Raw genomic sequence first — 23,511 nt, 5'->3', positions numbered from 1 at the left:
TTCTCACACCTGGTTAAACCTAAGAAGAGTATCAAAATAAATTGACAGGAAACACAAGCTGAACATGGAGGGAACTGGGGGAAATGGAGAGTACCAAGTCAAGCTCCAAGCTGCTCTACAGTAATTAAATTTGAGGCCTCACAAAGGATTAACCCTTACAACAAGTGGGCAGCCACAGGGACCTTGCAACAACCAATTGCCCGTGGAAATCACCAGCATGGCGGTCGTGCCATCCCAAGGAAGTTTATGGCTTGGGTAACAGTGGAGGAGAGAATAGAGGAGGGGGGGGGGGGACACTATTTTGGGGAACTCTACACAATAAATTTAAGATTGAAAATTTAGATTATTTTTGTCACAAATTAGCATTGCACACTCAAAAGGTGTTCACAGCTGCCAATCAGAAAATAAAGCAAACCCATCTTTGGGGTAACCATTATATTTGTAAATTGCTGGACTGGGTGTTCAACATTAAATCAAAATGTAAACAGCAGCCACAGTACTTCCAGGGTGAGAAAGAACATACCATCTACAAACCATAACAGCATGACTACAGCCAAGGGCTGTTGTCCAGCTACACCCATGCTATCTGTCACTTGGCTGCACGTATTGTTCGAGAACCACGCAACCTAAACATTTTGGGTTTCTGCCAGTCACAGTGACAGGGAACTGGTGTCCATCTTGGTGTCAATATACAGGCTGGAATATTTCCTACTTCTATTCAGAAATTCCCCCACAATCACACGAGAAAGGGCCCAAATAGCTGTGGGGGGTACAGAGAGATTTGGACATTAAAGACAACGTGCTGGAGTAACTCAGGTCAGGCAGCATCTCTGAGGTTAATACACAAAGGGAGAGAGGTTCGCCCCCCCCCCCCCACACCAATCTGAAGAAGGGTCTCAACCCAAAATGTCACCTATCCATCTTCCCCAATTATGCTGCCTGACTTGCTGAGGTACTCTAGCACGTTGCATCCCTTTGTGTATTAACCTGCATCTGCAGCTCTTTGTTTCTATACCATGTGAGGACATTGCTTGGGCTGGAATAGTTGGACTGTAGTTGTTTTTTTTTGTAACAGCAGAGACAGTGAGGAGATTTGAAGTACATTAAAAATGGGAAGTCCAGACAGGGTGAACAGGAAGATCCTATTTCATCTAAGATTTAAGGTACACAGACAGAACAATTAGTGAAGTTGAATGAAGATGTTTTCACTCAAAGAATGGTAGGGGTCTCGAATCCACTGCCTGAAGGGTGCCTGAAGGAAAAAGAAAACTGATGAAGAACTGAAAAATAAGTTTGAAGAAGGGTCTCGACTTGAAACGTCACCAATTCCTTCTCTCCAGAGATGCTGCCTGTCCTGCTGAGTTACTCCAGCTTTTTATGTCTATCTTCAAAAAGAAAATGTAACTGATTTGGAATGTAACCTGCTGTAACCTACAAAGCAAAAAAAGCCGGGGAGTGGCATTGGTGATAATGGTTATTTTTGGCTTGGTAAGGACATAATGAGACAAACTATCTCCTTCACTGCCATAGTATTCAATAATTGCGGTAAGATCCTTCCTTTGGAGTGTTCATTGGAAAGTGCCAGCCAGATTCAGTTGGTAACTCTCCTATTTCTTAGTCAGAAGATCTAGGTGGGTAAGACCTATCTGGTTGCAAAGCTTTGGAATTCGCTCCTTAAATTTTCCTCCACTAAAAAAAACTCCTTAAAACCTATGCTCATAATATCTCCTCACGTGGGTGCCAAGTGTTGTTTGGTGTCAATCTTACAAAGTGTCGTGAATGGTTTACTGCAGGAAAGCAATGTATAACTGAAAGTTGCTCTTCACACCCTGGTGACAGAGCAGTGCAATTTGTAAACAAGCAACCCTCTCCAATACCATCAATGTGCTGTACTGAGAAGTTACATTCCAGACCACCAGGTGGTGCCGAACGATGGCTGCCTCGTCTTGTCTTCATCCTTCCTTGTGTTTTTAGGCTGTTGTAAAATGTATGTTTTAGTTTATCTTTAGTCTTATATTATGTGGAGGGTGGTGGGGTAAACATTTTCTTTTTTAATCTCTTTCCTCGACGGAGGTGCGCCTTTTCCTTGTATCTCTGCAGATTAACATCATGGAGCTGGCTGTCCCTGTCGGGAATCAACCTCGGGAGCTCCAACCGCGGGATCCTGCGGACTTTAACATCGTGGAGCTCGCGGTCCCTGGTTAGGGACCGGCTTTGGGACCGGCTTTGGGAGCTCCAAACCGCAGGAGCTTTACCCCCCTGATCATGGAAGCTTCGATCGCCCCGACACGGGAGCTTCGATCGCTGACTGCGGATGGTTCAACTACCCCGACCGCTGGAGAAAAGGGGGAAAGAAGATAAGACTTTATTGCCTTCCATCACATTGGGGAATGTGGAGGAGCCACTGTGATGGATGTTTATGTCCAATTTTTATGTAATTGTGTCTCTTGGTGCTTTTTTTTGGTATGACTAGGGCAAATCAAATTCCTCATATGTTGCAAAATATACTTGGCTAATAAATTATGATTATGATTATAGGCATCCATGTACTATTGGGAGTGAATGGAAAGAATCTTGCAGTACTATTTAAAGAAAACAAAATCCGCTCTGTTTTCTGACCAATCCTTAAGCTTCAGCCACTATCACTGAAATATATAATTGCTGCTTGTAGACGTTTGCTGCATGGAAGTTGGCAGGTGCTTTATCTGCATTAGAATGGAAAATACACGTTAAATTACTTCATTGATTGCACAGTATTGTACTTTGTGATGTCCTCAGGTCACAAAAGCTTAAGTCACTGGTGTTGAAACCACAAGCTTCCGAATGAGAAGGGATGTCAGTGAATTATGAATTAGTTACTATAATAACGGTCCTCAGGAAACATTGGTCTATAATTAATGATAGTTATTATCCGGCCTTCCAGGAGACTTACTGTATGATAAAACCCCTTACAGAAGACTGTTAGCGGGAGTTGAACCTTAACATAACCAAAAATAAATTATTGATCTTGTTAAGAAGTTGGCTGAGAGGCAGGAGATAGTATAGGAAAATCAAGGCGGTTCACCAATTTGCAGAATGAGTCAGTGCTTCCATCACACTGTCTTTCAATATATTCATCTTTTTATAAATAGCTTAATTGACGGTTTTAAACCAGCAACACTAGATTGCCTTTCAAGGCAGTGTCATGGATAAAAGGGTGAAATTGTGCATTGGTTAATCGGGAAAGTCCAAACTTTGCCTTGGATTTCAATGTAGACAGCAGACTAAAACAGGACAGAATTATTGAAATCATGAGAAGCTACAAACTACAGAGTTTATGGATCAATATTAAAATGACAAAAAAAAAACACAGAAAGATGTGCAAATATTCAGGTCAGATAATGTCTGCAGGAAGTGAAAAATAAAATTAACATTTTAGGTGCTACCTCAACTGCAGCCAAAGCTTAGCTTTTTCAGCATGTTCTATTTTACTTCAGATTTCCAGCATCTTTATAATTATGCTGGGGCATTGAATATAGAAAAGGATATGAAGTAATCAAATAGTGTGATGAAGCACTGGCCTTTAGATATTAAGGAATAAAATACATGGGGTAAACAACGTGTAGAAATTACTCTGCAACTATGCCAAGCATTGGTTGACCACATCTTACTCCTACGTACACACACCGCAGGTGTATGGTGGAGAGCATTTTGACTGGTTTCGTCGTGGTCTAGTTGGCAACTCGAGCACCCAGGAATGAAGGAGACTTCAAAGTGGTGAACGCTGCCCTGTCTATTGCGGGTACTAACCTCCCCACCATTGCAAGGATCTAAATGAGGCGTTCTCAAAACAGGCAGCCAGCACAATCAAAGACCCACACCACCCTGGCCACACTCATTTTACACTTGCAACTGTGAAGATACAGGGATCTGAAAACTGTAACATCCAGGTGCAGGAACAACTTCTTCCCAACAACCATCATGTGAAAAGTTGAGCTCATCAGATGGACAAGATGTAAATTGATGTTTCGAGTTAATCCTGCATCAGGATTATTTTCACTTAATGGTTCCACAGGTTCTCAATCTCTCCATTATTCTTCCCTATTTTTTCCAAGAGAGATTTACTCTCACCAATAAACTCAGAAATACGGCACTTCTAGTCTAAAATATTGCTCAACTATAAAGGTTAGCTATTCCTGACACTGAACCCTGCCCCCGGTTCAGATGGAAGTCAATGCTCAGGCAATTATCCTGTTTTTGGAAATAAATCTGCCCACTATTGAACCGACGTAGTTCAAAACAAAGTGCCGGAGGAACTCAGCATGTCAGGCAGCATTTGGGGAGGGAACGGACAGATGAATCGAAATGCCGGTGGATCATTCCCTCAGCAATGCTGCCTGCTGCTGAATTCCACTTGCACTGTGTGTTTTGCTCTGGATGCCAGCATCTTCATTCTCTGTCGTCCTGACTTACATCAAAGTTCAGTTAAAAACTTGTCTCCAACCATGCTTCCATTCCCTATTCTATCCACATCTGCACATCACCCCCCCCCCCCCCCCACCCCCCCGATAAACAAAGCTGCCAGATCTGAGCAAACGGCTTCTAACGTTGTCCAAGGGCAACTGGTGCGTAGCAAAGGGGAAAGAAGGACTATTCAAAGCGAGTTTGTTTTGTGTACTCATTTTCTATAGATACAGAATATTAGAATTTGATGCCATGCTTATCACATTCTCAGGAATGTCAAGGCTTCTTTTGAACCAATGCCCTAGTTTTGAGGAGTATTATCCACTGCAGCTGCATCTGCATAAGTGAACAAGGAAGTACCAACATAACAGCATAACATCACCGCAGTAGTATAAACAATTGATTACTCTGGTGGTACAACACGACAGCATCAGAGATTTTCTTCCAAAACTACCACGGGATCCTTTTAATATGAATACAGGAATAGTAGTTGTTTAGGCTGAGTGTTTAAAGCTACCGGACACAAGGCACTTTTACAAAGATAGACACAAAGTGCTGGAGTAACTCAGTGGGTCAGGCAGCATCTCTGGAGAAAAAGGATGGGTGACGTTTCAGGTTGGGATCCTACAATTTAACATAGGTTGGCTCCATTGATGCATACATCATTTAATTGATGTAAACATCAATTTAAAACATGACTGAACCATACTTGTCCGGTAGGTATGAGCTACCTGATCTCACGTGACACAGGGATCGTGCAACGGAGTGGGGCAGGAACGTGGAGGAGGGGAAGAGTTTGCTTCCTCGAGTTCAGCAAACAAATTCCTGCTGGCAAGCGCAAGCTGAGGTTTGACCATCCTTGATGAATCAGCCTTTCGACACTGACAAACCCTACAGGTTTACATAAAATGAGTGGGATGAGGTTCTGTATGGCAAGTGGTGCCTAAGGAATTGCACTCAGCAGGGAGTCACAATCTTGCTCAGCTGATTGTTAACGGCAACAAGAAATGATCTATCCTTCTGCAGTAACGTCCCCATTTTAAGCTCCCGTGAAATTGGTTTATAGTGAGATCGGTCTGGGTGAGCCTCTTCCCGGAGAGAGACAGGACACCAGGAAAAGGAGACGGCATTAGGAGCAGAGGCGTCATAGCACACTGACCACAAATGCAACACAGATTCGTGACAGAGAATGAGGAAACAGAGGAAATTACAGAGAGAACTCTTCATAAAATTAGCATGGATAACATTTGGAACATCATGAATGATGAATGTTGCAACAACAGAGATTCTGCTGCACCAAAAAACATTTGCTTACTTATTAAGACACAGGAGGTCATTTAGCCCATCAAATTAATTTCAACTCCTAGCCCGGCAATCCCATCAATCCGGTTCTCCTTCTCCACATTTTCCCTGCAGCCCTTCAACTTAGTGTTTTTCACATGCCCATCAACTCTCTCTAAATCTTCGTAAAGATGTCCTTTTTTCCCTCCGCACTAAGGGGTAATCAGTTTATGTACCAGCACACCTTTAGGATGTGGGACGAAACCAAAGCATCCTGGAGAAACCATATAGTCACAGATTCCATACAGACAGCATCCAAAGTCAGGAGTGAACTTTGGTCCGTGAATCTATGAGACATCAGCACAAATGCTGCACCACCAAGCTAACACAGTTATGAACATCAATCTATTTCGTAAAGCATTTAATTACAATCATCATCTGCAATTAGTTAGCAACTCTATTAAAGAGACACAGAGCTGTACTGAACAGAAAAATCCCTTTCGGCCCACCTTCCCAAGAGGGCAGTGACAGAATTATCAGACAATACTTCTATATCAAATGACATAAGGAGAAGCTTAGGATGATGAATCAAAGTTTGGTCAAAAGTAGATTTGCACATCCCTATTTCCCTGCCCCTGAGAATTTCCAGGGGTGGAAGAGGTTAGAGACAGGAAAGAGATGGAAGAATTTTACAAACATTATTAATCCAGCACTAGACGCAAAAACAAAATATTTTTTTCTGGACAAAGTTAGTGCCTAATGATTGTACTCCTTCATCCCAGTGTATAATTTAATCAATAATGAAGTACATACCAGAATATAGCTGAAATAGAATTAAATAGCTGAATCCAGAGTACTGTTACCATCTCGCACTGATTATTTAATTATTTAACAGAGTTTTGCAAAGAAGGAAAATATTTCAAGACTGTGCATCATTTTCATGTTAGAGAAAAACACTCACAATAATCAGACCCAGTTAAACCAATATTCCAACTAAGGATAGTGTTTGCTATGGGCCAAACAAAGCCATGAACACCTTCAAATTCACCAAACATCTTTTAAAAGCCACCAAATTAACTGCCAGCATTTAATGCCTGTAAAACACAGAGTGGGGAACAAAAATATTCAAACTTGATGGCACACCTTTAAACACATTCTAGATGTCGAGCAAGATAATCGAGGGAAGAAAGGTAAAGCGAAATTGGGTGTGAAAGTGGCAACCACACATCAAAAAATGGAACTCAAAATAAACTTACTTTCATTCTGAGACACCAGCTTTGTCACACAAGATGTACAAAACATGTAAACAGCAGGGACAGTGCTCCAGTAATCAGCTGGCTTTCTTTGGCTCCTGTGTCAAGCCTGCTGCCGTTGTAGCCTGTGTGAAACTGAGGTGGGCGTAGGTTTGTTTCAGTGGTGAATTACGTAGAGAAGGAGGAGGAGGAAATGTCTAGCTCACTGATTAACACAGAGTTTGAGAGTAGGAGGAGCAGAGCTGCCGTGTTTACAATTAAAGTGTCATGACAGCCAAGTTAAAAAACCCTTCAAAGTCTTCCTTTCCCCACCCAAGAGAACATGGTGTGTAGAAAACAATGGGATTAGCTCAAACAGCCATGGGTGTGATCCAAATGGAACAAAGTATCGGAAATACAATGACTGCAAGTCCTAGCTAGAGTATGACAACTCAGAACACTTTTTAACATACAGAGGAAGACACAAAGCACTGGAGTAGCTCTGCGGAATCAGGCAGCATCTTAGGAGAACATGGATAGGGAACATTCCAGGTCAGGACCACTCTTCAGACTCCGATGTTTCAGGCCGGGGCCTATTTTCAAACTATGGGTCTGACGAAGGATCACAACCCAAAATATCGCCCTATTGATGTTCTCCTGAGATGCTGCCTAATCCACTGAGCGACTCCAGCACTCTGTGTCTCCTATTGTGAACCTGCATCTTGCATTGACTTTTCCCTCATATTTTGAGAAACAAAATTCCATAATCTGTGCAAACTAGCGCCTTGACTGATGAATTGTTGAAGGTGGCTAAAGTTGGCTTCAACTGCCACTTAGGTCCAATAGGGATAGATATCATTCTCACCACCTAAAGCAAAGCTGCCAGCTTCAGGAAGAAGTGTCTTGGAGAATCACACCATGTACTGGTGCAAGCTCTGGACTGCATAAAGGAGCACTTCAACAAATTTCTGCCTAGACACCACTCTAGAATCTTCAGTTTTAGTAATTATCATAAATTGTACACCATCTATGGAGAGCTCCTAGTATTTCTGAGCAAAGGAAAATATGGACATGCAGAAAGGAACTGCAGAAACTGATTTACATCAAAGATAAAGACAAAATGCTGGAGAAACTCAGGTTAGACAGAATTTCTGGAGAAAATGAAGAGGTGATGTTTCGGGTCGACACCTTCAGAGCCCAGATGGGATTCCTCGGATGGTCCAGCAGGAATTCTTTGCCATTTAAACTCCTCAAATTGATTAAGATTTATTTTTAAATGTCACTTTGTTGCACCATTGATGATCATGCCTCCAGCAACATGGTAACAAGCACTGGAATTCTTAAAATCTACCGCTCAAACTTTTCAAATCCTGGATACTACTTTCACATTCCCTATTACCTTTTGAGTCAGGTGTTTACCTGGTGACATTAAAGGGTTATATAAGCATCCTTGTTTACATGCAAGAACTATTTACAACAAAACAAAAAAGGTAATGGGTCTTTTGTCTGGCAAATTGTGTGATTTCTCTCCAAACCCTTTCACTCAACAGTCACGTTGAATATTGTATCCCACTGTTCATTTTGTTTTTGAGTTAAACCCCAACAAAACCTAAGTTTCAAAGGCTCAAAAACCTCAGCTTCAAAGGCACTTCAACCCATTCCAATTATTCAACAAACTTAAAAGCTCTACTTGTTTTGAGTGGGGTATCTGGGACAAAAAGCTTGCATATCTCGAATTTTAATATGCTTGTATATATTAATTTAGAATCACTTTGAAGCACACTTTCCACAGTAGCCAGAAAGATATCGTTATAAAGTCACAGGGAGATACAAAATGGAATCATCCTCTTCAGCTCATCAGGTGGTCATTTTACACTAATCCTACCATAACCCATTTATTCTACTCACATTCTCCAGGTTTAGTCCTGAGGGAGAGGCGAGAATGCTGAGGCACAGGTTGGCTTTTTAAAAATATCAATTTTTAAATATGAGCTACCTATTTGGAGTTTACAAGTTCTCCTCCAACAGGCACTTTGGCCCATCGAGTCCGCGCCGACCAGAGATACCCGGACACCAGCACTTTCCTACAATTTACAATTTTTCCCCAAAGCCAATTAACCTACTACCTGTACATCTGGAGAAAATCCATGGGGTTACTGGGAGAAAATACAAACTCTGTACAGACACCACCTGCAATCAGGATCGAACCCAGGTCTCTGGTGACATAAGGTTCAACTCTACACTCTCCTGCTGCGCCACCATGTTGCCCCAATTATGTGCGTCTTGTTTCTATCCACATCCAAAAAATGTGCAGGCTAATGTAAGTTAATTCGTGAGTGATAAATGTCCCGCCCGAGTATGTAGAGTTTTAGAATGGGGAGAATAAAATGGGTTAGGGTAGGATAAGTGTGAAAATGAGCGCTTGATGGTCAGTAAGGAGTCAGTGGGCTGCAGGACCTGTTTCTATGATGTCTCTCTCATTGACTATGATTATTCCCCTGTTATGCTACGTTATTACATCTGCCTATTAAGAATAAACATTTATTTTGGAGTTTGAACATCCCCAGTATCTTAGCAGTGACAACAAAATGCAGCACCTGGTGTTTACATCGTCCTCTGTCGGCAGAGGATACTAGGTTAACTTGACATCATATTTAGCATGGACATTGTGGGCCAAATGGCCTGTTCCTGTCCTGTGGTGCTGAAGGAAAGAACTGCAGATGCTGGTTTAAAATCGAAGGTAGACACAAAATGCTGGAGTAACTCAGCAGGACAGGCAGCATCTCTGGAGAGAAGGAGTGACGTTTTGGGTCAAGAAGGTTCTCAACCCGAAACGTCACCCATTCCTGCTCTCCAGAGATGCTACCTGTCCTGCTGAGTTACTCCAGCATTTTGTGTCTACCTGTGGTGCACTATGTTCCATGTTCTAAATGTGTTTATCATGAAGTACAAATTTAAGAATTTAAGAAATTAGGAGCTGAAAATACATACGGTACACGATCGAAAAAGATGCAAACTGTTCTTGCATCAGTTTTTCACGAGGACCATAAATTTGTTCCTTTTAGCCATTCACTTCTTTGAAATGTAAAGTAATGCCTACAAATTACTCGCCATCCTGGCCGCACTACCTGCTACAAGCGAATATAAAAAAAGGAAGCTCTTTCTATTTCTAGAATCAAAAATTTTCATTTTTGATCACATTGATCACTAGATCAATTAATAGAGCAATACAGCATGGAAACAGATAGTTTGAACACCGGTCCACGACAAGCATCCAACACTGCCATGCATTTGTCAACACACCCAACGTCATCAACACCTACACCCAAGCCCCTCCTCCCCCCCAGCATTGCATCATCTGCAAAGTTGGAAATGTTACATTAATGCACTAATCCAAATCAGCCCACACACTGAACTTTGCAGTTCTCCAGTGTCACTGCCTGCCAACTGGAGGAAGGCCTGCTCCTTCCTGCTCTCTGTCTGTTTACCAAGACTCAATCAGGCCTGTACAATATCCCAATCGCATGTGCTTCAATTTTGAACACTAACCTCCTGTTTGACTTCATCGAACGCCTTTGGGAATTCCAAGTACATAATTTCCCACTGGTTTCTCCTCCTCTATTTTACCAGTTACATCCTCAAAAAAAACTCCTGTAGATTTGTTGTGCAGGATATCCTTTTCATAAATTGATCTCGTTAATGCTTCCCAGATTATCTATTATTTTATCTTTTATAATAGATTCTAGTATTTCCCAGCTACTAAAACCCTGCCCTACTGAACCTATGCAATTTCATTTCATTTGCCTTCAAATGCTTCAAACGTTTACTACCATGTCATTATCAGAATCTCCTCACTTGACTCATTGACTGTTTAGCATTTTGACAGATTAAGTGATAGTTTGTAGCTCTTCTTAAGTTGTCCCGTAGAATTTATGATCATAAGGTCATAAGTGAGAGGAGTAGAATTAGGCCATTGGGCCCCATTAAGTCTACTACGTCTTTGAATCATTGCTGATCTATCTCTCCCTCTTAACCCCATTCTCCTGCCTTCTCTCCATAACCTCTGACACCTGTACTAATCAAGAATCTATCTATCTCTGCCGTAAAAAAATATCCCGATGATGACTTTGTCCTAATGTGGTTTCCTTGGACAAACCGCATACCTACCACTTGGCTAGCGACAGACCAAAGTGAAGCATGCACAATTCAACGAAAGACCCTTTCTATACAATTGGAGGCCAATCTACAATTGGGAATCCGAACACTCCAGGTAACTCCTGCATCATTGCCATTTGGGTTATGGAAATTCGCCCTTACAGAATTCAAGATTCACGATTCAAGATTCAATTTAATTGTCACATGTACCAATTAAAGTACAGTGAAATTTGAGTTTACAAATCACTGTCCAAAAATTTGAGACACTGAATAAAATTTGCTCTCACAGAATTGATGTGAAAGTAAATAGATCAACACAATTTTGTTTTCAACTGCATTTCTTGATACAATATGGTCCGTCAGCAAGGAAGGCACCCCCCTTGATAACATGGCAGTCATCCGCATGTTGACTATGTTGGCAAGTGGTATTGCCACTGTTTGGGTATGACACTAATCAAAAGTTGCTATTAAAAAGCACCATTTTGGACAAAGGGACAGAAAGTGCCAGAGTAACTCTGTGTCAGGCCGCATCTAAGGAGAAGTGTGAAGAAAGAAAGCTTGATGAGAAGAGACATAGGACAAAGTGTGGTAGGTACTATGTGGACGCAGGCGAGGAAGGGAGTTTTGAAAGGCAGATGGTTGGAACAAAGGCTGGAGATTAACGCAGGAGGTGTGAGGCACAGATGGATTGAAGATTGCAAATTCAGCAGCCGGAAGGAGGAAGGTCAGGGGAGGGGGAGGTGAAAAATAGGTACGAGTCCAGGTGGGGGTCCGTTTGAGGACAACTCAAAATGACTCATAGTTTTTGTAATATGGGAAATATAGCAACTAATTTGGGCATGGCCAAATCCCACAAACAACAACTTGAAAATTAACCTATTGTATCACTGATCCTGGTTTAGGAAAGTATTAAGCAAACATTTCTGCCCCAATATTAAATATGAGCCATATTAAATATTTCATCTGGAAGATAACACTGCCAACAGCACTCATTCAATCGTGCATTGGGAATAATAACTTAAAACTTTCTTCTTAGGTAACTGCAGTCAGTCTTGAACCTCACACATTCACAAGTTCAAAAGTGATAGGAGAAGAATGAGGTCATTCGGCCCATCAAGTCTCCTCCACCATTCAATCATAGCTGATCTATCTTTCCCACTTGGCCCCATTCTCCTCCCTTCTCCCCATAACCTCTGGCAGCCGTACAAACCAAGAATCTATCAATCTCTGCCTTAAAAATAGCCATTGACTTGACCTCCAAAGCCTTCTGTGGTAATGAATTCCACAGATTCACCACTCTGACTAAAGAAATTCCTTCTCATCTCCTTCCTAAAGGTATGTCCTTTTATTCTGAGGCTAGGGCCTCTGGTCATATACTCTCCCACTAGTGGAAACATCCTCTCCAGATTCACTCTATCCAGGCCTTTCCCTAGTCACCCTATCCACGCTTTCACTTGGAATTCACTGACTCGGAGGCGCTCTGAGAAATGGTTGCCTAGTCTTGCCAATGTAGGATATTTTGCCTTAGTTTGATGCCTAGATTAGCAGCTCTCAGTTATCATTCAACACCCAGCAATCTGGTCTTTTAGCATTTTAATGTGAACTTGCTTGGTGCAAGCAGCATATGTGAATTAAACAATCAGATTATAACAAATTGGTGTTTTCCACATTTTCAGAATGTCCCAAATATTTGCAATGTAGGAAATACCACAACCAAATTGCAATGTGCAGGGCTGATTATCCTTGACAAGATAAGTAATTTCATAATATTTTATGGTTGAGAGGTAAATATTCAAAAGGACACTGGCAGACATCCTCCAATCTTTAAAACAGTGCTATCAAATCTTTTTTTCAACCAAACAAAATGAGTTGAAACATCCATTTAGCATCTCCTCTGAAATTAAGTATTTTTGAAGCTTTGTCAAAATGTTGACTACATGGGCTTATTTGATTCTGTACTTGGCATTAGGGAGGGGAAATCATTATAAAAAAAACGAATGTCTCCAATTTCTTACTGTCCCCGACTAAAGGACTTGAGTAAACATAAACTGATAAAATATCAGGAATGGTCTTCCTCTAAAGTTACCTGCCTACAATTACAATATCGGAGAAGGAACTGAAGCCCCCTATTCATTGAGAAAGGCTGAACAGAACAGGTGCAGTGTCCTTGTATCCCCAATAAACTCACTGAACAGTGCAGAGATTCTGTAGTTCTATTAGAGATTAGACATTTATTTGATTATGTGAGAAATTGGAGAAATAAACCAGCGAGTTAAATCAGTAGATTTCCTATATCAGAATAACTTCCATATTATATTCTACATTAAGTTAAATACTAAAGAAATCTATTTTGATCTGAAATTGTCTCCGTCCATTTCCACCACAGATGCTGTCTGACCCGCTGAGTTCCTCCAGCACTTCATATTTTGTGCAAAATCATTTATTCATTGGAATGCAACAAATGGATAGGATAGGTTTAGAGGGATATGAGCCAAATGCAGGCAGATGGGACTAGTGTAGATGGGGCATGTTGGTCAGCGTGACAACGTTGGGCCGAAGGGCCTGTTTCCACACTGTATGACTCTAAATATATTAATTATGTACTTCCAATGACAAAGGGTGCCATTCAACCAGTTTATTCTATGCCTGTTTCCAACAGAATAATCCTTTTATTCTTCTGAAGCCCTGCACCTAATCTACACCAAGTAGTAATTTACCATCGCTAATCGTCCCATTAGTACGTCTTTTGAGATGTGGGAGGAAACCGGAGCAGTCACAGGTAAAATTAGCAAACTCAGCACAGAGGTTAGAATGAAACTAGGGTCTGTAAAACCAAGTGTCTTTGTGTGCAAGAAACATAATTGTATGGTATCCTCAGATAAGCAGGCAGCAAACAGAAAGTGGCAAATTGATTAAAAAAAAACACGATGTATGCCCGATAAAAGAGGATGCAGCTGTCAATTTATACCAACGTTTCTTCTCGGCTACATTTTAAATCGCCAATTAGTCGTCATCAGTCCCAAGTAAAAAGCAGTCTGGTATTCAGATTTTGAAAATGAGGACTGACTTCAATCAGACATCACATCAAAGACTGCCTGCCCATCAGTGCTTTATCCTTTAACCATTTTCCAGATCAGACGGAACTGTTGCCAAAACAAATGTGTGAATTAGATGAGAAATTTTCCTTTCCACCCAGCTTGTGGCAGTGCATAGTTTACCCAAGTATAATGACAGTTGCACTGGGGGAAAAAAAAATTAATCAAAAGGATTAAATGACATCCTTTTCTCACAAGCATTCAGGTTGGCTTGTCCTGTGATCAGTCAAAACTCTCAAAGGTAAACATGGTTATTGAAATAAAATATTTTTTCATATGAAATAAATCGTGACTGCTCAGAACTAGACACGAGATCTTCCTGGTTCTCATTCCTCGGGGTAGTTTTAAGTTAAACGCCCCATTGGAATGTAGTCAAAATTCTGTGTTACCGGAAAGGCTCTCCACCCTAAACAATCCAGACACAATGTTATCGCTCGTCCACATGGTCACTATTTCAGGAAGCCCAAAACATGCACTACACAGAGTGACTGAAGCCATTAGTGTATCGGGTAAAGGAACAGGAAGTAATGAAAAATGTACACAAAAAGCTGGAATAACTCAGCGGGTCAGACAGCATCTCTGGAGAAAATAAATAGGTGACATTTCGGGTCGAGACCCTTCTTCAGAAACCCAAAACTTGACCCAAAACGTCACCTATTCCTTTCCTCCAGAGATCTGTCTGACCTGCTGATACTCCAGCTTTTTGTGTCTATCTTCGGTTTAAACCAGAATCTGCAGTCCCGTCCTACACCGGAAGTAAAGGGAGTTCACTGTTATGCTGAAATCACCACTGCTCAGTTTTTTACTGACTATACTGACCGGCAAACATACCCACAAACAATGCGTTGAGTAAACAATTAAAAAGCAGTTGCTTATTCTCCTTACTTTGGGGTTTGGCTTATGTAAAATTCACAGATGACAGAGGAGAATGCAAATCCTGTGCAATTGTGAAGCATTTGTTCCAAACCATATGGAGCTCCCACACTGCTTTTACCAGCGACTCTTGATTTAACATCAATCATTAATAGTACAGCACTTTCTCAGTATGAATTTGGACCTAGCAGCCAAGTGCAAGGGAGGGTGGGCTGTGGGACATATGGAGAGGCTCAGACTAAGGCTGGGGGCAAGGAGGTAGGGAAAAATGCCAATGAGGCAGTGTGGTGGTTAAAAGAAAGACCAGGGCCAATGCTGGGTGAGGTATAAGCTGAGGCAGGATGTTGAGGGAAGAGGGGGAAATGGGGCAGAGTTCAATTGTGATTTTTTTTTATAATGCTATATTATCTTGAGTTATTTAATATGATGACACCTAATTGCACTGATGGTATATCATACAGATTTATGCCAAAATCTCAGCTCAAAATAGTTTTATTTCTGCAGCCCTCTTACTCCAAATATTCCTCCCTCTTCACCCAAAAGTGTTATAACACAGACAATATCAAAGAACTTTACTGGTCAAGAATTTCAAAGATGCTAATTCAGATCATGTGACAGATTCAGTGTCAATACACTCTAGTATAGGATGGAATATGTAAATGTTCCAGTTACAAGATGCCATTAATCCAGGTGTATTGCAGGCAGCGACAACAACAACAGTTGCAGAAGTGGGCAGAAGCTTCTAAAGGGGCTGCCCCACGGGCGACCTAATTGGCGAGTTTAGAAGAGTTTGAAAAAATGACATGTTGAAGACCTCCTTCGACTATGTAGAAGACCTCCTTCCACTATGTTGAAGACCAGCTTCGACTAGCTACGACTAACTTCGGAAAAATTGGACACCGAATCGTGGAGAGAGAAGCCAAACTCCTTCGATCTCCTTCGGCCTCCCTTCGACTATATACGACTACCTTCGACTACCCTTGAATACCTACGACTAACATTCCGACCTACTACGACTAAACCCACGAGTAAAAAAGTGTCGATTTTTTCCATGGCGACCTTTTTTTACTCGCGGGCATTTTTTAACATATTGAAGAAACTGCCGCGACCTAGCTGAGGCCTCGAGTACGCGGAGACCAGATTAGGTCGCCCAAGTGGGACAGGCCCTTTAGATCATCAAGCTCAGGAACTCAGATTCCACCACAAACTGTCTTGTCCTCTCATTCCCAATCATTACCTCATAATTATCAACTTTTAAAAAATCATTACCATCACTTACTCTCAACCTCTCAACTAGCCGGTTAGATCTTGATCTAATTTACTAAAGTCCATTGGAAATTGTGCAGTGGAACTTGCGCTAGAAATTTGCAGAACAGGAAATGGCATTAGACACTTACCAACACGATTTTCCATTCCTAGCTACACGTCTCTGTAACCGCACTGCAAAAGAGAGAATAGTTATTATACAGCAGGCCTGTTATAGTTCACTATTACACAATGCCAACCTAGGTATTTTGCTTGATAAACAAATTGTGGGTCCAGTCCAAAGTACCACACTGCACATTACTTACACTTACCAGCTGTATCTAATCCAAACCAAACAGAAAGTTTAATACTTTAATGCTCTTCTAACTTCTCAGTGTAGATTTCAACAACAGAACACTGTTAAAATTATGTGAAGAGTTTAACTTAACCAGTCATTATTTAATGCTTTTAGCTAAGGAAGGGAACTTTGTCTTGGGCTCTACCTTTAGTAACACCGTGAGGAGCCATCACAACCGTATTTTTTTACAACTGTTGTCATTGAATTGATAAAACTTTAGCAAGTCTTAACATCAATCTTCTTCCTCTGCTAAAAGTTCAATGTATTAAGCCCCATCTACAGGAATGAACAAGGACTTCCATTTGACCCACTGATCCTGGGATGATTATTTTAGAGTTATGTACATTATCTGCTGTTTCATGCACCCCTGCAAATGTTCACCTTCAAGACTTAATTTGATTCCATTTTAAATAATGGTCGGAACCTCTTGACATTTGTACACAAATACTCTTGCTGTATCTGCACGTTGACCTTCATCGATTCATGTACAAGGACACCTCAGGTCGCTTTGAACTTCGTACAAACTACCATCTGGAATCAAAACCCCAGTTTTCTATTTTCATACGAAAGTGAATAGATATTTTGTTTATCAATCTCCTTCTTGGATTTATTCAATATCGGACCCACCACAACTTTCACATTATATTCCACACACAAACCCATTCATTTAACTTCTCTGCCTCCCTTTGCAATGCACATTGCCACCCACCTTTGTATCACTGGCACACCTGGAATCATTGATAAAATGCTACGATCAGCAGTGCCCTACATGAATTTCTGGCATTAGCTCTTGTCACAGGCTCCTAACTGAAGAAAATTACCCATTTATGCCCAGATTCATACAACACAAAAACAGTTCCTTTAGCCCACGTGGTCCAGGCGATCCATCAAGTACTAATCCCTTTTTTTTTTTTTAAATACTCGTATTCTCATTCACCCTCCTATCACCTTATTCACCTGCCACCTACCTACACTTGCAATTTACAGAAAGCATTAGCCGATCAACCTGGACATCTTTGGCATGTGATGGGAAACCTGATTATCCAGAGGAAGCTCACTGGGTCACTGAGAGAACAAGAAGCAAGATGGCGCCGGGTCATGGCCACTCTGTGTGCTCTATCCGGAGAAGGATCTACTACCATCTGGTACAATCGCTCTGCTCTTCTAAATCCCTTTTCTACCTGTAAGCATAGCAGCATTTCTAAATATTTTAATGATATTTTCTTTAATATTCTTGGCAGGTCCATCAATCCTACCCCCCTTTGCTCTCTCTATTGTATTTTGAACCGATTGTGTCTATGTATGGTATATCTGAACTGTTTGGATAGCATGCAGACCGACACTTTTCACTGTACATGTGACAATAATAAACTTAACCCTAAAGACTCCACTAGACAACATTAAACCAAGATCTTAAAAATTCCTCTTGACCAATAGATGACAACCTATTGAATCCATTCTTTCCACAGATATCTGTTAACATTTTGGGATGCAGGTAATCAGGTCTGTTTGGCCTTGAAGGAAGGTCATTTAGGGTGAAATTCTGGAAAAGTTTCAAAATATTCTGACATTGAAGTAGAAATCTTGCAAAGCATTACTCGCCATTCTCTAGACCTAATGCAAATAGTTAATTGCTGTTAACCGATTCATTACACAGTGATTTTGGTTTTAAAAAAAAACACAGAAAGACAATTTTTTCCATGCTATTTCAAGCTAAATACACAGAATTCCAACTATACATGAACGGAATATGTCTGGCGTATTCACTGATCATCCATTTTGGTCAATTTAAAAGGTTGGTCTCTACTACATTGGAGAAACCAAACACAGACTGCATTTGGTTTTTATAGAAAATGCCATTCAGTCTGCAGGATTAATCCTGAACTTCCAGTTGCCTATTATTTTAATTCTTCATTCAATTCCCATTCTGACCTCTTTGCCTACGACCTCCTACACTTTCCAATGCAGCACAACCCAATCTCTCATCTTCTGATTCACTACATTATAGCACACAGAACTCACAAGAACTCAAGCACAGAATAATAGGAGAAATAGGTCACTCGGACCCCTCGATGCTGGCCTTCCGTGCCAATTCCCCATAATCCTCAATCCTTCAAATACCTATCTGTTCAGTTTAGTTTAGTTTATTGTCACGTGTACTGAGGTACAGTGAAAAGCTTTTGTTGCGTGCTAACCAGTCAGCAGAAAGTCAATACATGATTACAATCAATCCATTTATTGTGTATAGATACACAAGAGAGTAACGTTTAGTGCAAGGTAAAGCCAGCAAAGTCCAATCAAGGATAGTCAGAGGGTCACCAAAGAATTAGATAGTAGTTCAGCACTGCTCTCTGGTTGTAATAGGATAATTCAGTTACCCAATAACAGCTGGGAAGAAGCTGTCCCTGAATCTGGCTGTGTGCGTTTTCACACTTCTATACCTTTTGCCTGATAGGAGAGAGGAGAAGAGGGAGTGGCCAGGGTGCGACTCGTCCTCGATTATGCTGCTGGCCTTGTCGACGCAGCACAAAGTATAAACGTCTACCATAATGTGGCCTCCACCACTATCAGGGGCAGAGAATTCCAGAGAGTCACTCCCATCAGAGAAGAACGTTCTCAATTTGTTAGTTTAGTACACTGAGATTGTATGAAAAAAAATGCAAAAATTGCATTCCTGTGTTGAAATCAATCATTTAGTTACTCAGCTAGACATGGAGAAACCTCTCTTTCTCCCACCATATGCACTGATTTTAAGGCAAAAAAAATAAAATAAAAATCCATTGCTGCTAGTGGAGGCAGCACCTATGCAGTGTGTAAATTCTTGAGCTTCTGGAAAAAACATATGAAATATAATTCAGTTGCTCAACTGATTGGATTATAGATCTTGGGTCAGCAGCAGAACAGGATGAAAATACAAAATATCAGCAAACATTAGATTACACAATAGAAAATCAAATCAACAGTATTTCAAGTAAACACATGATTGAATTACGAAGGTCAGAAGAATATTTAATTGCTTATTTTTTCATTCGATTCCAGAAATAATTTCAGTCCATTTCGGTTTATTTTGTTGTTTTTTTAATCATTCATGCCAAATCCTGCAAAATACTATTCGACTATTCAATACTATTCATAACTCATGAGAACGTTTTGATGTTTACTGGAAGATCTGGTGCATCTGAAGAATTATACCACAAATCTGACATTACTGTAAAGCCTTTAAAAGCTCTTCCAAGACAGAAAGGTTACAACTCAGGAAGCTATTATGTACTGGCTATCTATTGTCCAAACCGAAACGCTATCTATTCATGTCCTCCTGAGAACTGTCAGTCTGAAGAAGGGTTTCGGCCCGAAACGTTGCCCATTTCCTTCGCTCCATAGATGCTGCTGCACCCGCTGAGTTTCTCCAGCATTTTTGTGTACCGTCAATTTTCCAGCATCTGCAGTTCCTTCTAAACAAACTGCCTGACCCGCTGAGTTACTCAAGCACTTTGTGTCTGTGTTCGGCTTTGGGTACTTCATTATAGAAAGAAGCCATGAAATGGAGAAAAGCAGATTTAGTGGAATGATACAGAGGATGGGATGATTGAGTTTTGGGAGAATTGAGAGACGGAAAATGCAGTGATTGGAGGCAGTGTTTGCTTGTTGGGTGATTCTGTTGTTGCGAGTAGAATTAATGGGGAGGGGGTGAAGAAGGATTGAAAAGGAGAGAAGCAGGGCAAAGTGCAACGGGTAATAGGTGGACATGGTCGGGGGGGGGGGTTGATAGGCAGACGATCATAAGGTCATAAGTAATAATGGCCCATCGACCCATCAATTCTACTCCGCCATCTACCTCTCCATCCAAACCCCATTCTCCTGCCTTCTCCACATTACCCTTGACACCCGTACTAATCAAGAGTCTATCAATCTCTGCCTTCAAAGTATCCAGTGACGTGACCTCCACAGCCTTCTGTGGCAAAGAACTCCGCAGATTCATCACCTCCGACTAAATAAATTCCTCTTCATCTCCTTCCTAAAGGAACATCCATTAATTCTGAGGCTATGGCTTAGACTGTCCCACTAGCAGAAACACCCACTCTATCCAAGCCTTTCATTATTTGGGAAGTTTCAATGAGGACCCCCTCATCCTTCTAAACTCCAGCGAGTACAGGCTCATTCCTGGGATCATTCTCGTAAACCTCTCCAGAGCCATCACATCCTTCCTCAGATATAGTGCCCAAAAATGGTTGTGAATCATGCTGGGAAATTATATTGGATAGGGTGGATAGCAGTAAAACTTCCCCATAGCAGAGTACCATAACCAGAAAACATAGGTTTAGGGTGAATATTATGAAGTTTAGAAGTGATCCGAAGGTTTATTTATTTTTCCACCCAAAGGTTGGTTAGAGTGTGGAATGCACCATCGAAGTGAGCGGATGAAGCAAGGACACTCACAACATTAAGTATCTGAATGAAGACTTGGATTGCCGAGGTACAGAAAACAACAGGCTAATTGCTGGTAAATAGGATGAGTGTAGATGGGTAATTCATAATCAGCATGGACATGGTCGGCCAAAACAATACACGTTTCTATAGCAGTTTTTAAAAAATCTGAACTCCATGATCAGGGTTGATTACTTTGTTTTGTGGTTCGAAGTTACACTGTGGCGTTTTCTATGGACTGTACACACCATTGAAATATCTAGAAAACAACCATTCAACACAAAATGCATAATGGTCGCCATATCCCAGTAAAACTGGAGCATAGGAAACTGTTCAGAACCTCACCCATTTCCTTTTCATTTAACATCATCTGGAGCAGAACAAGCTACAATTGTTTTGCATAATATTTCCATAAAGGGATTTTTTTTTTCTTACAATGAGTAACCAATTTCAGCATTACTGGAGTCAAATTTGCAATTGGAGGCTAGTTTGTATCAGCGAGATTAGGATCTACTGAACCTTTTCCACACACCTATGTGCAAGTATTAAAAAGATTCCTGTTAAATCTTTCCCCTCTCATCTTAAAACTATGATCTAGGTATTAGGATGACATGGTCTGCTCTCTTGATCATTACACAGCAACATACCCTGCCTCCCACTACCACCACTTCCACTACCTTCAGTATTTTACTGTGCCTTCTAATAGTGTTGAGTGCCAGCTACAAGCCAATTTATAAAAGTCCTCAACCTCAGTTTCAAATTACACAAATGGAATTAACCCTTTCTGGAACTTTTATTTCCAAAATCCAACAATCTTTGTAACCCCAGCAAGTCTGGATTATTGCATGGCTGATCTTTCAACAGCCCATCGTTAGCACCTAGTGTGGGAGTGGGGTACAAAAACATTCTTCGCAAATGACGTGCAAAAGTTCATCAATGTTTACGCATGCATTTGTCATCCCTTTTAAAATATTTTCACTTGGATTCTCAGGATCAGCAGCTTGTTAATTAACAAATCAAAAAATAAATAATAACTGGGTGGGTGACACATTGCTTCTTGTGGCGTTTGACGCCATTGTTGTGCCTCACTGCACACACTTTTACATCTACTCCCTTAATTCTATTCCTGTTAAACTGCTGAGCGTCCAACATCCCTTCCAGGGCCCTATATTGGTTGATATTGTTAATGAAAATCTAATTTCAGACGCTGCCCAATACTCCTTCATCAAACGCCACAAAAAAATCCCCCACCATTTGAAACTGTTGCCCCATGTTTTAATTAGATACAGCGGAAACAGGCACTTCGCCCACTAAGTTTGTGCCGACCAGCGATCTCCTATGCTACACACTATGGGCAGCTTGCATGAAGCCAATTAACCTAAAAACCTATCCGTCTTTGGAGTATGGGAGGAAATCGGAGCACTTGGGGAAAACCACGCGGTTATGGGGAGAACGTACAAAATGCGTAGAGACAACACCCTTAGTCAGGATTGAACCCGGGTCTCTGGCACTGTAAGGCAGCAACTCTGCTGCCGCGCCACCGTGACGACCCAAATGTGTCTCAATTGAGAGTCAAAAAGTTTAAAGGATCAAAAGAAAAAGGTCGCATAGTGGTCGGATCTGAAGAAGGATCCCAACCCGAAACATCACCTATCCATGTCCTCCAGAGATGCTGCCTGCCCCTCTGCTGAATTACTCCAGCACTCTGTGTTCTACGCAAAATTCCAGGACCTGTAGTTCCTCATGTCTACAGTGGTTGATGTTGTTCTCACCATTTCACTTGTAAGATTGTTTCCATGAACCAGGGGCTTTTCAGCACAGAAGAATATGCACATGTCCAGCACACATCCTACCAACTACCTGATATTAATTAACACGTTATCTATTGGTCTTGTGTTCTGAGCCGCCTGCTGAGACAGTTATTTTCCTTTTAGGTGTGATGGAGTTTCAAATTCAAGAACATCTTTTATTTCTAGTTAATTTGGTCCAGGATCTCCTGGTCATTTTGAAACAGTCCTCGCAGTTTTGCAAAGGAAGCCAAGAGTTTATTCACAAACTAATAGTGGTGGAATTCACTGCAGTCCAAAGTCTATGGACACACTGCGGCTCCTGCAGTTTGGGGAGTCATCTGGTTTGGCTGCAAAGTCTGAGGAGAGCTATCTCCGTGGAGACCTTTCAACAGCAAATTTGATTGTGGCTTAATTTCCACTTCCTTTATCATTATCAAGAGATATCATTTGTTTTGGAGAGAATGGTTATCTTTATCCATCATGGTGTATGTTATGAGGAGCAGCTTTGTCATCTCTTGCTTATGACAAACTTACAAGCGCCAGTGGTCTCGATCTGATATCTTGTGCTGGTTTATTAATGAAACGTGTTGTTGGTTATTGTAAGATAATGCTCC

General features: G+C 41.1%; 1 protein-coding gene across 5 annotated transcripts in view; it reads right to left on the bottom strand.

The window, feature by feature from the left end:
• LOC116988365 (phosphatase and actin regulator 1-like) overlaps nucleotides 1-23,511 on the bottom strand; it is a 113,827-nt gene that overhangs the window by 41,854 nt on the left and 48,462 nt on the right. For 2 of the 5 annotated variants that reach the window (XM_033045011.1, XM_033045013.1), the window contains one exon: nucleotides 16,477-16,519. The exons of 2 other annotated variants lie outside the window; for them this stretch is intronic. In XM_033045011.1, coding sequence (XP_032900902.1) covers nucleotides 16,477-16,492 — 16 coding nt within the window. In that variant the 5' untranslated portion in view covers nucleotides 16,493-16,519. Of the gene's footprint in view, nucleotides 1-6,980; nucleotides 7,126-16,476; nucleotides 16,520-23,511 lie in introns of those variants that run through there. One more of the 5 variants, XM_033045010.1, reaches the window with a different exon arrangement.

The sequence above is a fragment of the Amblyraja radiata genome, chromosome 27 (assembly GCF_010909765.2).
Source record: "Amblyraja radiata isolate CabotCenter1 chromosome 27, sAmbRad1.1.pri, whole genome shotgun sequence".
NCBI lineage: Eukaryota > Metazoa > Chordata > Chondrichthyes > Rajiformes > Rajidae > Amblyraja > Amblyraja radiata.
Note: the sequence above shows the minus strand (reverse complement) of the source record. Positions and strands in the feature narration are given on the sequence as shown.